Raw genomic sequence first — 17,298 nt, 5'->3', positions numbered from 1 at the left:
AGATCCTTCACCTTCCCTGAAACAGACTGAGGTCTGTTTAACCCTCAGTGTTTAACTCTCAGATGGGTGCAGTTTGATTTCACTTGAGAGCGTCAGCTACTCAAGGCCACACTGAAGACAACTAGCGAGTTATTCTAGCGACTGATTTACAGTCGGTGCCCTGAACGCGCCACGAGCATTGCTGCTCTTACACATGTTCTGCATTTCTTCTGCAACGTTCCTTTTACCCATGTTCTAGCTAAACTGTAGACTTGCTTCGAATCTCAGTTCTAAACAGATGGGAGAAATGATTTTAATAGAGTTGATTGTATTTGTGGTATTTTCAAAATAGCTATATAAATATAATGGTTATATTAGATTTTATTATTTTTGTAGTATTATTGACAATAACTTCTAGCATTTATTGAATCATTACTATTTGCCAGACATGGTATTTAAAGGCGTATGTGGCTAAGCTCATGGAATCCTCAAACAACCCCACTGTTAAGGTGCTGGTATCAATTCTTCTGACTAACGAGGAAACAGAGGCACTGGGAAGTTTAAAACTTTCCCCACGGAGCTGACAGATGCTGCTTCTGGGATTTCAACCCTGGCAGCCCAGCTCTACCGGTTGCCTCTTAACCACTTGGCGATACGTACTCTGCTTAAGTATCATCTCTAGCTGTTCATCCCTTTCACCCAGCTTGGTTTGTAAACTTCCCTTCTGTTCTCACTGGCCTGAGTTTACCCGCATTGTATATATTACATCTGCCTCCCTGTCTAGACCCAAATGTCTTTACACTGAGGACCATGCCTTAACCATCTTGCCACCCAAGTACCTCACACACTGTCTGGCATATAGCATTAGCCCGCTAAGTATTTGAATAAATGAGTTAAACCAAAATATAACGTTAGCTTTATTTCCCCATCAAGCTTTTACTCTGGAAGGTGGAAGTTCAATCCTTCCACAAATATTTCTTGAGCACCTAGGCTGGAGATAATGCCATCTGGGGCCTTGTATTATCAAGACCCTCTTGGCCATTGGAGACTTTTGCTCTTCCTGGGGGGATTAGACATGCCCATAAAAAAGTGTTCACAATATGACATGACAATTAACCATTAGGGTGTTTAATAGAAGGGATCTGAAAGAAAGGGAAAAGAGGTTTAAGTAGACTTTACCGATAGATCCATTGGTGAAAATCGAAAAGGTTGAGGGAGAGAGAAATGATCGTAAACCCAAATAAGATGAATTCAGCTCACACAGACTTTTCTAATCTCCTCTGATCCTAAAGTTGACGATTGCAGACACACTCTGCCGGTTGATCTTGTGATGACTTGCAGAGCTGGGCAGGGTCTGTGTTTTTGTCTGGGAACAGGTACAGTGTTTCTAAGTAGCATCGATGCGGTGAGAGTCTTTGACATCCACGATCCTATGAGACTCCCGCGGGGGTCGTGGAGGTGGGTATCGTTTTACGCTCTTCCACAGAAGAACAGAGGTTCAGGGAGGGGATGGGGGTTGAGGGATCGCGCTCGGGTTATGCCAGTGAAAGGAGAGGGGAGGGGCTCAGACCAGGGCAGGTGGAGGCTGCCCTTGGCCTCTGGCCAGAATCCCGTCCCACCTGCCCAGGTGGTTAAGTAACTTCTGCCCCAGTGAGTCTCAGCAGGCAGGTTGTGGGCATTTGGGGGGCGTTTCTCGGTACACATAGTGGGATGTGTGTCATCCTTGGCCCCCAGGCTCACGTGCCAGTTGCACCCACTTGTCACGGCAGCATCAGAAAGTCCCACCCAAGCGTCCCTCGAGGGTGAGCTACTTCTTCGAAACGGCTTATCTCATAGGCTCCCCGATAACAGCATCCAGGGCCTGAATTATTGGCCCCATCACTTTCTTCACATCCTTTTAGAAAAAAATCATATAAATTTGCAATTCTTTCTATTCCCTTCTTTTCAGTTTTACTCGTCCAGGAAGAGGCTCCTGGCTTGGGAAAGGCGGCCCAGATACAGGACCAGAACAGTCTAGCCTTTCCCTGGAAAACCTGGTCTTTGGAGCTGGATACTGCAAGCCGACTTCCTCAGAGGTAATGTCTGCCTGGGGGCAGAGGCCCCAAGCCTTGCAGACTTCACTTTGCAGGCTGCGTCTGTTCTGTGAGATCTTGGCTCCTTTCCAATGTCTCTGGTAGAGGCTCCTTGCTCCCTGCGCCCCTTCCTCTCGTCGATGCGTCCATCCCTTCTCTGATGGCTGCTGCATTCATCGAACGTGTTCCCAGTGCCAGGCCCCAGGGTTGATGCAGGGAGGAGCGTCTTCACGTGGCGCCTCTTCCATAGGTAACTCGAAGGATATGGTTCCGTGGAGGTCATGGGATGTGCTGTGAAGGGCTTCCCCCGGACCGTGTGGAACCTCAAAAGCCCATTCACATTAAGCTCATTTCAAAACCTGGCTCGATCCTTCATCTGCTTACTTCTCTGAGCCTCAGTTTTCCCACCTGTAGAGTGGGGTTGCTAATAGTTAATAACCTCACAGGATAATATGTGTATTCGTTGCTGTAATGGATAAAAAGTGCTTAGACCAGTACTTGGTACTCAGTAGGTGCTCAGTAAATATGCGTACCCTGTCCTTCCCCTTGGTCCTTCTTCCTAAGAAACACCTGTTGTTACACTTCTGTGACACACAGGGCTTTAGGCATCTACAGCATTACTCTATATTTCTTTTGAGCCAATACACGATTGCTATTATTAGGGGCCTGCTCAGAAATAACCAGATTGTATTTGTCTGGGCTCACCAGAGAAATAGAATCAATAAGAGGTGATAGATAGAGACGAGACATTTATGCATCTCCCTTCTATATTATAAGAAATTGTCTCATGCTATCTTGGAGGATGAAAGGTCCCACGATGTGACATCTGCGTCCTAGAGATGTGGGAGAGTCAATGGTGTAAACTCCTATCTGAGTCTGAGGTTTTTTGTTTGTTTGTTTTGTTTTTAAACATTTATTTATTTATTTATTTTGGCTGCCTCGGGTCTCAGTTGCGGCATGCGGGATCCTCATTGCGGCACACGGGCTCTCTAGTTGGGGCCCGTGGGCTTAGTTGCCCCGTGGCATGTGGGAGCTTACTTCCCCGACCAGAGATCGAACCTGTGTCCCCTGTTTTGGAAGGCGGACTCTGAACCACTGGACTACCAGGGAAGTCCCTGAGTCTGAGTTTTAAGGCAGGAGAAAACCTGTGTCCCAGTGCAAAGACAGGAAGAGAGAGAAACCCTCTCTCACTCAGCCTTTTTGTTCTGCTCAGACCGTTGATGGAGTGCATGTTGCCCACCCACGCTGGGGAGGGCAATCTGCTTTACTCATGCTGCTCTTTGAAACGTTCATCTCATCCAGAAACAGCCTCACAGACACACCCAGAACGATTTTTAACCAAATATCTGGGTACCCTGTGTCCTAGTCAGGTTGACACACACAGTTAACCATCATACAACCCGTGTCGTAAGTGGGAAAATTTGCCCGCTCGGCCAGCCCCCAAAAGAGATGCTGCATCTCCCCGTGCAGCCCAGCCCTGTCCGCAGACGTTCCAGCACATCCGGTCCTACACTCGGCTGGCTCTCCTGTGACATCACCTTTCCCAGCTCTGAGCCCAACCAGGAAGTCTGGCCGCAAAAGCTGCCCCGTCAAGTTTCCATCTTGTCCTGGCGGCTGTGTCACATGTTCTCAAGAGTGGAGCTTAGAAGAAAATTGCCAAGACCCTCCTGAGGGACAGGGGACCTGAACCCAGGACTGGGCTCTGTGCCCAGGAGGGCACAGACTTTAGAGCCAAAGACAACTGCTGTGCAGGTGGACTCCTGTCGATGCAGGACCCCCGGCAACCACCGAGCCGTAGGAACCAGTGTCCTGAGCATCGGCCAAAGACCTGGGGACAGTAGCAAGGGAGAGGAAAGCAGAGACCCAGCCAGCAGGGGTGGGCATTTCCTTATTACCTTGTGCGCATGGACGGCTTCAGGGCTCCAGGATGGGATGGGGAGGGGTGGAATCCAGGGACTTCCTGCTCCCTCTGTATCCCCAAGGCCAGGCGCAGACCCTTCCTCATCAGGGGCTGCTGTGTGCCCCCCCAGGTCACCCCCGACCCCTGCCGCAGGTCAGTCCCTGCTCCAGACCCGCCGGAGCTTGACTGAAGGCTTTGCTGGGACCAGATCACAGCCCAGCTTCTCCGTCTGTACAGTCCTACTTCTCATTCCCCTGGCTCCAAGAACCTCCCCAGTAGAGCCATGTGACAATCTCCAGTTCAGACTCTGTTTTCCAGGGAACATGGTTTGGAACATCAGGGGTCATAGATCAGTTCAAAGCATCTTTTGACACTTACATCCCAAGACAGGGGCCTTTGCTGGGGCCACAGGAGCATATGGGGATGGTGGTGATCTGGTGTCTGCCCTGAAGGGACTCTCTGTTCCTTCCTGTCTGCACAGCCTCTCGTGCCTCATTCACTTGCCACCACCTCCGTGAAGCACTCTCTGATCTCCTAGCAAGCAATTCCCTCTCCCAAATGTTTTCACCACAGTCAGCTCTAGGCCTCTCTGTCTTTCCTCCACTGGGCTCCGAGCGGTTGGGGACAGAGGCCATTGCCTTTAGCTCCACACCTTCAGGGCCCAGCGCCGTGCCTGGCACACGTAGTGGGTGCTCAGGAAATGTGTGTTGGACAAACGATTGATCCAAGTGCACGGTCGTGTTTATATAGAACTCTGAGCGGCGAGAGGGCTGAGCCGCAAGGTGTTCCTTGCCTTACCTGGCAGCAGACAGACGGCAGCGGGAGAGCAGGAGAGTGAGACACCTCCATGGACATGTGGGCGCCAAGCGGGACTGCCCTTGGCAGAAACCCTAGACCTGGCATGGGGTGGGGTAGGGAACATTGTAGACCATTTCAGCCTGATTCGGTGACATCTGAAGAGAAGATGTGGCAGTGATGTGGCAGAGAGGAGCTTCTGGTTTCGAATACCTGCTCTGCTCAGTGCTTTGTGCCGTGGACGACCCTATTCGCCCTGTAAAAACTCAGGCTGCTCAACTCTAAAATGGGGTAATACCTATATTTTAGAAGGGATTTTAGGCCTTAGTCTGTGTAAAAACAGTAGAGAAATAGACCCATAGCGGGCACACAGTACAGTAGAATTTTTTTCCCCATTCTTTTCTGAGCTGTTTTGGGGGATGTGTGTCAAAGAAGATATACCTGACTTCTACCAGAGTCAGATAAAATAGCTTATTTGTGGACGCTCAGCGGTGAACTTGCTCGCAGCTCAGTGGGGTATTTCCAGGACCTGATTCTTTCCCTGTGCCTTTTCCATTTGGGTCCCATCCAGTTATGCAGGCTCAGAGCCTCGTGCCCATCCTGTGCCTTCCCACCTGGCAAGGGCTGCCAAGCAAAGAATGAAATCCACTCCCCCACCTCCCTGGGGGGCTGTGCCTCCCACATCCCCAAGAAGCCCAGCGCAGTAGCAAATAACATCGAAGTCCGCGCAGATTGCAGCGTCCGCTGGAGCGATCAGAGAACAGGTGTTCCCTTCAAAATAAGCCTTTCTGTGCAGAGACATGTGCAGAAACTAGAGATTACAGCAAAATGAGCCCATTGGCATGGAAAATCATGGGGAGGTGAGGCTTGCTGTGACGTGTCACGCCCCTTTTCCCGTAAGCCCAGGTCCCTCTGGTCCTGCAGCCCTGCTCTTTCCTGCAGCATCTTAGGCAGGGAGAGCTTCACAGTCAGGGTTGGAGCCAGAGCTTACGGTCCCCTTCCCCCGAAAGCCAGCAGCTCTGCCCCGGGGGAATTATTTTCCCTCTCCCACTCATGGCTTATCTGTCAAAGAGGATACTAATGCCTGCCTTGCAGGGTTGCTGAGAAGATTAAATGAAATAAGCATATAAAAGCCTGGAGCGGAGAGCTTGGCACAATAAAATCCTCTGCTGGTCTTATTTTTCTTTGAATTTATCCACGTAATGAAATCAAACATTACTACAAGAACCTCAGCGTTATCTTGTGGATAGGACATGGAACGAAGGATCTTAGATGTTTCCTGTTCTTGGCTGTACCCTGCTGTGTGACCCTGAGCCAGATACTTGCCCTCTCTGGGCCCCAGTTTCTCAATGTCTAGAAAGAGGATTGGATGAGATCGTGCTGGAGGCCTCCTTCAGTCTTTGCTATGCTGTTTTTACTGTGATATCCCTGACACTGCCTGGTACAACTGGGGACATGACATATGCTTGATGTATTCATTCAGATTCTACAGAGAAACAGAATCAGTAGGATAATATGCCTGTGCATATATTCATATATATAAAGAGAGAGAGACAGAGACAGAGACAGAGAGACAGAGAGACAGACAGGTTTATTGTAAGGAATTGTCTCATGCAAATGTGGAGGCCAGCAAGTCCAAACCTGCAGGTCAGGACAACTGGCTGGAGACCCAGGGAAGAGTTACAGTTCAAGTCCAAAGGCCTTCTGCTGACCAAATGGCCAACTTCCTTCTTCTTTAGGGTGGGGAGGGCGGGTCTTGCGTTCATCAGTTGTTTTCTTTTAACGTCTTCAACTGATTGGACGAGGCCCACCCATATTGTGGAGGGTAATCTGCTTTACTCAGAGTCTAATGATTTAAAGGTTAATCTCCTCTGAAACATACCTTCACAGAGACATCTAGAATAATGCTGGACCGCCTATCTGGGTGCCGTAGATGGGCCCAACTGACATGAGAAATTAACCATCACATTTAATCAATGCTCAGAGTCTGACAGACTCTTCTTGAAGATCAGGAATCCAGTGACTCAAAATTAGGAGAATCCCTTTCTCGGTCCAGGGAAGCTGCACACCCACGTCCTTCTCACTGAATGAAATAAGTGGGGTTGTTCCAATTCCCCGGGGGAGGAATGGCCACGTGGTGGAGAGATGCAGCCTTTAGAACTCTCCTCATTCTCAGAGCCCTGCTTCTTCAGCAGGAGCATCAGTGTGTCTGTCTGTTTATCTGTCTGCCAGTCCTTTCCTTAGCCCCTACTCTGTGCTAGCATCTCTGTGCTGCAGGGGCTGAAACAAATAACACTCAGTCCTTACCCTCAACGGGTCATGAGATCCCGTGTGTGAGGCAAAGGAGAAATGAAAAGTTTTGAATTCCACGGTCGTGTGAAAAGTGTGATGCTGGTCGTTTGAAATCCCATTTTTGAACACCTGCTCTGCACCGAGGGACTCTGTGAAACCACTGCTGCACGTGGACTCTGTCAATGTCCACAAAAAAGTTTCCTATTTTCATTGACAGCTGAAGAAACTGAGACAGAGAGAGGTTAAGCCACATCTGTAAAGTCACACAGCTGGGCAGGGACCAAGCTGGCGTTTTAACTCAGTCAGCCCAATGCCAGCCCACCACCCGTCATCAGCCACTAGGTTGATGGTTAACCAAAGAAGGGGCTTTGGTTCGTCCGCTCTGCGAGGGCAGGTGCTTTTCTGCTTCTTTCCCCTGCGTGTGCCTGGCTCAGTGCGCGTGCTCAGGAAGCCTTTGTTCGATGAACGAGTGTCTGAGATCATGGACTCTGAGAACATCAGAATATGCGAGAGAACGAAAGCCCTTGTATGCAGATGGTTAGGCATTTAACTCTCCAACAGATCTGTTTCCCGCCGGTGCTCTGAGCCTCCCGAGTCCTGTGCTCACCTGTGGAGATCACAGAAACCGTGCTGCCAGAGCAGGTGACTGTGCCTGAGATGAATACTTTGGCCACCAAAGTGAAATGCCTCCATCCTCTGCTTCCCTTAGAAGGTGGTTCCCCAGACAGAGGAACGTGTGTCATTGAGAGGAAATGCCAGCTTCCTTTTAAGTCAGATTGCCGAGAACTGAAGAACGGCATCTTCCTTGAAGGGAATAATGCTCACACAGCGCATGCGCACACAGGACCTGGCTTTGCAAGTCCTTCTGTGCTGAACCTTGTGGCGTGACGGCCCTGCCCTCACTGATGGGAGGCGTGGGTCTGGTGAGCATGGAAGTGGGAGGGAAAGTGAGGCACGGACCTGACTCCCAAGCAGAAATCTCCCCTCTCCCAGGCATGCGCTTCCTCGTTTTCCTTCTGCTCCATTTTTATTGGGTTCTTTGCTCTTTGCCCTTTGCTTTAAATATACGCTTGCTTGTTATTGTCGACATCTTCCTTTGTTGAGGATCTGGAGTCATGAGGATAAGACACAGACATTCATTATTACTGTTAACGCATCATTAGGTTGACTCTGGGTGGTGACATCTCCGTAGGTAGAGACACTGCCATTGGTTTGGTGGCTAATCAGATAATTATCAGCGCCTACTATGTCTCAGGCTCTGTACGAGGAATTTGTGACGTGGCACTAAGGAAACTGGCTGCCTGACCCACCTGGTGGGATGTTGTCATTTCTGTTGCTCTTGGTGCCCATCTGAGTTGGCACGTCGTAGGTGCTCAGTTAATGTTGGAGGGACAGATGAGGTGAGTTGAGATCTCATTAGATTCTTGATCTTATATAACATGTGACCACAGATGACTTAGCCATCAGACACAGTAGGCTCAGTGCTGAGGGCCCAGAGTACTTTCAGGGGCCGACAGAAATGTTTTAATTTCATTTAAAATCAGAACCAGAAGATGGAGATAATCCCATGTGGATTATATTAATCTTCGTATCAGTACAATCATACACACGTAATTTTAAATCTATTTTTTAGTGGATGAAAGTGCCTGGGGCCCACCAAAGTCATAATTTGGCCCCGAGAACAATGGTTGTTCCTTGGTTTTGGTTTCCTGATTATGGGCATAAGAAAGCAGAGTCTGGTGAACTCAGGTAACTTCCCCAAATGGACAAGTGCAAACCTGCAATTCAGCTCTCTGGCCCTGTGCTTTGTCAAAACTCATTTCACCGGTGTGATACCTACACATGGAGTGTGCTACACAGATATTTGTATGTGAATGAAATCGAAGAGATTTCAGAGGGTGCAGAGAACAGCTGTTTGAAATGTGTGAACGCTGTGCTCTAAGGTTAATAAGTACCTGAGGAAGGACCAGAAGTTACCAGGAAAACAGTAGTTACTTAAAGGAAGGCATGGGTTATAGTTCTCACAAAAACTGCATTTAATGCCTTCTGTTACTTTGGGAAGTATGATGGCAAACACTGTTGTGTTCTCCCACTCCATTAAAATTAGATAGTTCTAAATTTCTCATTTAAATGATTTTCTCATTTACTAAAATCCTGTGGAATAAATAGCAGGTTGCTAAGTGGTGCACAGGCTATGACGGGCTTTCTCTGTGTGGTGTATGGCATCCATCTGCGTATGGATCCAACACGATTGCACAGGTCATTTCTAAGAGGATATAAATCAGTGGAAATGGGCTTTTCGTGCAAAAACCTATAGTATTGCTTATTTACGCACCACCCTTTTCATTAGTGAAAAATTGCCTTTATTCCACATTGCCTGCTTTCAGGTGTCTTGTCCCTCTCCAAAGTGTCTAGGCAGGATGGGGGATGTCAGGTAGCAAAGATGAGGTAGGTGCCTCCCTTCCCAGACTGCCCTGCGTTTCCCCACTGCATCTTCAGGTTCCAGTGCGGCAGACGCTCAGTGAACACGTACCAAGTGAATACAAGATGCAGACACAGCAGGGCGTACAGGCAAGATCACCAGATTTGGAGGAAGAAGACCTGGTAGGGCTAAGGCCAGGTTCTTCCATGGATGAGCTATGAGAGCTTGGACAAGTCATTTCACCACTCTGAGCCTGTTTCTTCTTGTTGTCTTAATGGAGAGGAAGAAACCCTCTCACTTTGTGAATTTTGCCTGGGATTCAAGATGGGAAAGGTGGTTCCCCCTTTGAGCATCCCTGTCTCCCGACCGTCTCCTCTCTCCCAGGGATGGTGTGATGGTGACACCGCAAATCAGTTACCTTCTAGCATAATTATATCAGCTAAATATATTGAACACTTCTTTGTGTTAGGCTCTGCGCTGGGTGTTTTCATTATGCTCCCTTTCAGCTCCCTGCATAGATTCACACGATACAGTTGAGGAAACTGAAGCTCTAATAACTTCAGCACATTGCTCAGCGTCAGATAGCCGGTCCCTGGCAGGGCTGGGGCGTGAGCCCAGGGATGCTGAGTCTGACCCCTGCTTTCTGTCCACTTGGAATCATTTCTCACCTGCTCGTCTCCTTCAATCCTCCTGTAAGCGTTGGGGCTGTGTCTGCCGCACTCCGCACCAAGTATCTAATCCAGGTATCTCCTGAATCAATAATTATATTAAAGTGTGCTCCTTTCTGCAAATAATAATAATTTGTTTTTGAGGAGCCTGAGTGTAAACCATTCCTCGTGCGCTTTTTCAGACAATGCTTACAGTTAGTGCTCAAGCGGGAGGATGCGTGAAGTCATCGTGAACAAATTAGCCCCATCCCTAGTTTCCTGGAATTTACAATTTTGCCAGAAAAAAAATATTGAAAAAGTAATTTCATGGAAGATAAACATTAAGAAAGAATCATCTACAGTGCCGTAGCACTGCTGGAACATGTAACGGGGTGGTCTCAAGACTGTCAGGGTGATTGAGGGCAGGCTTCTCTGCAGGAGGAAATTTAAGTCGATTTTTCAGCTAGTAGGTAACAGGGTGCAGGACTGGGTTTAGATCCATCTCTTGCCGTGGACTAGTGGCTTCCCAAGCCCTCCATCTTCCAAGGCTAGACATCGGTACCTTTAGGACCTTTGAAGTCCTTTGGCCCATCTTTCTTGTTTTAGAGAGAATGTCCTTAGCTTGAAGCTTTGATTTATTACTTTATTTAACATGTTTCTATAGAGCACCTATTTTCATTGACCTCGTGATGAATTAGACAAGCACAGCCTAGAGAGAGAGGAGGACATCACACTGCAGGGGGTTGGTCTTTGGATAGGGGTCTGCTAGTGAAGCATAAAGGAAGGTCGCAGGGCAGTCTGGGAAGGGATGCACCTACCTCATCTCTGCTACCTGGCATCCCCCATCCTGCCTAGACTCTTTGGAGAGGGACAAGACATCTGAAAGTAGGCAATGTGGAATAAAGGCAATTTTTCACTAATGAAGTCGGATGTAGTCAGGAAACACTTCTCAGAGTGAAGGATCTCTAATCTGAGTCTAATAAATGGATTGTCAGTGGTTGAGGGGAGGGGAGGGGTGAGGAAGGGTTACAGCAGGGCCAAGGGCAGGGAGTGAAGGGGCGTGGCACATCTGGGGACTCCAGGGAGGTCACTGTGAACAGACATGGGGCCAGGAAGGTCACCAGTGATCTGATCATTAGGAACCCTGTGAATAGGTTAGCCACAAAAATATTACAAGCAGGGGATTGGCACAAAAGGATGGGTTATCTTTCTTGCTGCTGTACAGAGGACTGATTGAAGGAGAGGGCTGAGGCCAGAGAGGCAAGGTTGGAGGCTGTTGCAGTGGTCCAGGAAAGAGTAGAATAGTTGCCTGGGCAACGCAGAGGTGAGTTGAGCGGAGTGGAAAGATAAACGGATGTCAGAGCTGCAACTGAAGTAGGAGGGAGAGATTGCAAATTAAGTAGATGTACTAGTTGTCTGTCAAGGGTCCTAACGGACGACCCTAATTTAGGCTTTTACATTGAATAAATGAATGTTTAACACACAGAAAGGAATATATGTGATCCTCTCTGCCCAGAATATCCTTCTCTGACCCTCTCCCGTCACTCTTCCCACCCAAAGAACTCCTATTTAGCCTTCAAACCCCAATTCAGTCATTGCCTTTTTTGTGAAGCCTTCTTTGACCACCCCAGGTAACCCTAAGCCCCTAATCTGTCTGTCCTACATTTGCACTTTGGGCATACTTCTCTTATTTTGCTTAAATGTAATGATTGTCTAATGAGTCTCTTTGTTCCACTTGAAAGCATTCTGTGAGGGCATAGTCGTTCATCTCAACACTCACAGTTAAATCACTCCAAGCACATCTTACCCCCCTTTCCCAGGGTAAACCCAGGTCATGCCCTTGAGGATACAGACAAATGATAGACTTGATCAGTAACCGGAGTTTTAACCAAAAAGGAATTAAGGAACCCAGGAGCGAGCTGACAGTGTCCAGAGGTCTTTGCCATGTGCCTGCCTTTGCCCTCTTTGTGGGTGTTGTGACAGGTCATGCGGAGTCTACCTCAAGGAAATTAGGGGCTGAAAGAGATCGAGGCTTTGTACATTGCCTGGTCAGGAAAGAGGGAGTTGGGCCCTTGGGCAGGTTCCCATTACATGATGTCTAACACACCACCAGCCTGCCAGGCTACTAGTTCAGAGAATCTTCTCTGTCACTCACTTGCCCAAGAACCAGCAGTGGGGTAATATTGCCAAGAGAAGGAGGGTGGCAGGGGAGGAAGGGCATAAGCTTTAGTTCCAGACACCTGCTCTGAGGCGGGATGTGCAAACTTTGTGTTTGGTACTTTATTTTATAAGCATTCATTGCATATCCAACATGCACTTCATGCTTAAGTCTGGGAATTAAGATAGAAAAGCAAGTGGTATATGTTTCCTGTTGTCAGGGAAGAAAGGAGAGAAAACATATAAATTCTTAATAATATTGTCATGAATGCAAAGAAGCTGCATGGGGGGATCTGACCTGGTCTGAGGGACAGGGCAGCTTCCCTGAGCAAAGGGAATGTAGGCTGGGATGTGAAGGATGAGACATAGCCAGGAGAAGTGAGGGGGGAAATAGGGCTGCCGTGTACAGTTGTGTAAGTTGTACACTGTACATAGATGCCCGGTGGAGCAGGTGAGTTGGGGCTGAAATCCCACCCACTTTCCACTTGCCAAGCTGTGCATCGATAGGGTTGTGCCCACCCAGACAAGGGACCTTTTTTCCCTCCTAATTCATCCACCTAGGAGGGAAATTTCTTTCTGGTAGCACAGAGGCATCCAATGAGCTGACAGTGGCCCTGGAGGAGGAAGAATGCTTGAGCTAAAGGCTTGCCATGGCAGGGGAGTTCCCTGGTGGGCCAGTGGTTAGGATTCGGCGCTTTCACTGCCGTGGCCCAGGTTCAATCCCTAGTCAGGGAGCTGAGATCCCACAAGATGCGCAGTGGGGCTAAAAAAAAAAAAAGTGTTGCTGTGGCAAAGGCCCAGAGGTGAGAAAAAGTGGCATGATAAAGGATGCTCTGGCCAGTGCGGCTGGGACCCAGTGACCAAGAGGGCGAGGGGCACGAGTGAGGCTGCTCAGGTAGTTGGGATCCTGTTCTCCTGTTCAAAGGATAACAGGGCTGACCGCACAGAGTGACTGCTGATCGAGCGTGGAATGAATCTGAAACACCCAGACAGTGTCTGGCAGGGAGGCTGGGCTCCTTGAACCAAAGCCGGCGTTGCTGTAATCACAGCAGCCTGACAGCCCACCTCTAGCACCCACGTCTCCATGCAGCTCTGCTGGTCTCCAGTCTCCATCCCACATTCAGTCTTTCTAGAAAGGTGATTTCTTATTTCAGAAACATGGCTTCATAAGGGAAGTCAGCTGTGGGTGACTAGATGTAGGAGAATGAGGCTTCCTGAGAACACAGTGGTTCTTCACCAGAGCTAGGTGTTTGGGGGTGATTTGAGGCTAGAGTGTAGGATCGACTGTGGCATTGATCTGCACTGTGGGAGGGTCCACCACGTGTCCTAAGCATACATGGAGGGAAAGGAGGGAATCCGGGAGGTGGTGTCCCAGATGCTTTGACCACTGCAAATACTGATGACCAAGTTAGAGAGGGGGGGCACAGTTACAGTCAGAAAGACAGTTGGCCGGGGGTTGACTCTAACTCTGCCAAGATACGTTTAGTGTTGTGTTAATGTGGAAACAAGGACTGAACCTAAAGCATTTCACTGTGAATGGATTTGTTGGACCCAAATCTCTCAGCCCGTTCTTGATAGATGGTGAGGGCCTGTAATTGACTTTGCCCAGAATAGTGGTTATTCATTTGGTTCTTTCTTGACGTCTAGCTGGGCTCATATCCCCCAGTGGAAGTCTTGACGTCAAAGAGAAGGCCATTTCTCTTCACTGTGTCTTAGTGTAAGGGTCACTGCTATAGGAGCCAGAATCTGGAGATTCTAGAAGGGATTTCCCCCAATGACAGTGCTGTGTGACCCCAGCAGAGACCACCCCCTGCAGATGCGCTAAATTAGGACACGTGGAACCTTGGTGTTCGGGTGGGTGTGGAAGAGACTGTGGAGATGGTCCCAAACCCCCTTCATTCTTTTTTTTTTTTTTTTTTTTTTGCGGTACGCGGGCCTCTCACTGTTGTGGCCTCTCCCGTTGCGGAGCACAGGCTCCGGACGCGCAGGCTCAGCGGCCATGGCTCACAGGCCCAGCTGCTCCGCAACATGTGGGATCTTCCCGGACCGGGGCACGAACCCGCGTCCCCTGCATCGGCAGGCGGACGCTCAACCACTGCGCCACCAGGGAAGCCCCCCCCCCTTCATTCTTTTAGGTGTCCCTAAGGACTGTTTTCCTCGCAATTAGGTTTAGGCTTTGGGACTAGGTTCTGGCCATTTAAATGGGAGGAGAAGCAATATAGGCCTCTTTCCCCACTCTTAAAACATCTTGCTTGATTCTCTGGCCTTTCTTTCCTTTCAGTGGTGACCCCAGGGGTCATGTGTTTAAGATGTCAGTGGCACAAAACAGAAGACACTGTTTGGAGGAGAGCCACACTGGAGAGCCACTGACCTGTATCAGACTTTGGGAAAACAGAAAAGACAGAGACTTGGGGCAAAAATTAGATTAATGCCCCAAATCTCCTATATACTGACCCAGAAAGCTTTAAGTCAGCTTCCATTCAGTTTCTAGGAGAAACCTGAAGACAAAATCAAAGAATTGAAGCAGATTTAAGAGCTCATAGAAGAGACTAGAAACAAATGCATTGACAGCCTAGGTTTTTTTTTTTTTTTTACGTTTTTATTGGAGTATAATTGCTTTACAATGCTGTGTTAGTTTCTGCTTTATAACAAAGTGAATCAGTTGTACATATACATATATCCCCAAATCTCTTCCCTCTTGTGTCTCCCTCCCTCCCACCCTCCGTATCCCACCCTTCTAGCTGGTCACAAAACACCGAGCTGATCTCCCTGTGCTATGCGGCTGCTTCCCACTAGCTGTCTGTTTTACATTTGGTAGTGTGTATATGTCCATGCCACTCTCTCACTTTGTCGCAGCTTACCGTCCCCCTCCCCATGTCCTCAAGTCCATTCTCTAGTAGGTCTGTGTCTTTATTCCCGTCTTGTCTCTAGGTTCTACATGACCTTTAATTTTTTTTTTTAGATTCCATATATATGTGTTAGCATACGGTATTTGTTTTTCTCTTTCTGACTTACTTCACTCTGTATGACACACTCTAGGCCCATCCACCTCACTACAGATAACTCAATTTCATTTCGTTTTATGGCTCAGTAATATTCCACTGTATATATGTGCCACATCTTCTTTATCCATTCATCTGTCGGTGGACACTTAGGTTGCTTCCATGTCCTGGTTATTGTAAATAGAGCTGCAATAAACATTGTGGCACATAACTCTTTTTGAATTATGGTTTTCTCAGGGTATATGCCCAGTAGTGGGATTGCTGGGTCGTATGGTAATTCTATTTTTAGCTTTTTAAGGAACCTCCATACTGTTCTCCACAGTGGCTGAATCAATTTACATTCCCACCGACAGTGTAAGAGGGTTCCCTTTTCTCCACACCCTCTCCAGCATTTATTGTTTGTAGATTTTTTAATGATGGCCATCCTGACCAGTGTGAGATGATATCGCATTGTAGTTTTGATTTGCATTTCCTAATGATTAATGATGTTGAGCATTCTTTCATGTGTTTATTGGCAGTCTGTATATCTTCTTTGGAGAAATGTCTCTTTAGGTCTTCTGCCCATGTTTGGATTGGGTTTTTGTTTTTTTGATACTGAGCTGTATGAGCTGCTTGTATACTTTGGAGATTAATCCTTTGTCAGTTGCTTCATTTTCAAATATTTTCTCCCATTCTGAGGGTTGTCTTTTCGTCTTGTTTATGGTTTCCTTTGCTATGCAAAAGCTTTTAAGTTTCATTAGGTCCCATTTATTTATTTTTGTTTTTATTTCCATTTCTCTAGGAGGTGGGTCAAAAAGGATCTTGCTGTGATTTATGTCATAGAGTGTTCTGCCTATGTTTTCCTCTAAGAGTCTGATAGAGTCTGGCCTTACATTTAGGTCTTTAATCCATTTTGAGTTTATTTTTGTGTGTGGTGTTAGGGAGTGTTCTAATTTCAACCTTTTACATGTACCTGTCCAGTTTTCCCAGCACCACTTATTGAAGAGGCTGTCTTTTCTCCATTGTATATTCTTGCTTCCTTTATCAAAGATAAGGTGACCATATGTGTGTGGGTTTATCTCTGGGCTTTCTATCCTGTTCCATTGATCTATATTTCTGTTTTTGTGCCAGTACCATACTGTCTTGATTACTGTAGCTTTGTAGTATAGTCTGAAGTCAGGGAGCTTGATTCCTCCAGCTCCGTTTTTCTTTCTCAAGATTGCTTTGGCAATTCGGGGTCTTTTGTGTTTCCAAACAAATTGTGAAATTTTTTGTTCTAGTTCTGTGAAAAATGCCAGTGGTAGTTTGATAGGAATTGCATTGAATCTGTAGATCACTTTGGGTAGTATAGTCATTTTCACATTGTTGATTCTTCCAATCCAAGAACATGGTATATCTCTCCATCTATTTGTATCATCTTTAATTTCTTTCATCAGTGTCTTATAATTTTCTGCATACAAGTCTTTTGTCTCCTTAGGTAGGTTTATTCCTAGGTATTTTATTCTTTTTGTTGCAGTGGTAAATGGGAGTGTTTTCTTAATTTCACTGTCAGATTTTTCATCATTAGTGTGTAGGAATGCAAGAGATTTCTGTGCATTAATTTTGTATCCTGCTACTTTACCAAAATCATTGATTAGCTCTAGTAGTTTTCTGGTAGCATCTTTAGGATTCTCTATGTATAGTATCATGTTATCTGCAAACAGTTTTCTGGTAGCATCTTTAGGATTCTCTATGTATAGTATCATGTTATCTGCAAACAGCTTTACTTCTTCTTTTCCGATTTGGATTCCTTTTATTTCTTTTTCTTCTCTGATTGCTGTGGCTAAAACTTCCAAAACTATGTTGAATAATAGTGGTGAGAGTGGGCAACCTTGTCTTTTTCCTGATCTTAGTGGAAATGGTTTCAGTTTTTCACCATTGAGGATGATATTGGCTGTGGGTTTGTCATATATGGCCTTTATTATGTTGAGGTAAGTTCCCTCTATGCCTACTTTCTGGAGGGTTTTTATCATAAATGGGTGTTGAATTTTGGACAGCCTAGGTTTTTAAGAAA

At 47.1% G+C, this 17,298-nt stretch overlaps 1 protein-coding gene across 1 annotated transcript in view; it reads left to right on the top strand.

Moving 5' to 3' along the window:
• Window positions 1-17,298, top strand: part of FAM135B (family with sequence similarity 135 member B) — a 162,296-nt gene that overhangs the window by 86,766 nt on the left and 58,232 nt on the right. Inside the window, exon 6 of the mRNA XM_027132349.1 lies at window positions 1,928-2,054. Coding sequence (XP_026988150.1) covers window positions 1,928-2,054 — 127 coding nt within the window. The remainder of the gene's footprint in view (window positions 1-1,927; window positions 2,055-17,298) is intronic.

Source organism: Aethalodelphis obliquidens, unplaced genomic scaffold (genome assembly GCF_003676395.1).
Source record: "Aethalodelphis obliquidens isolate GAN/ISIS:26980383/991018 unplaced genomic scaffold, ASM367639v1 scaffold41, whole genome shotgun sequence".
Lineage (NCBI taxonomy): Eukaryota > Metazoa > Chordata > Mammalia > Artiodactyla > Delphinidae > Aethalodelphis > Aethalodelphis obliquidens.
The sequence above is the reverse complement of the archived record's forward strand: the minus strand, read 5'-3'. Positions and strand labels throughout refer to the sequence as shown.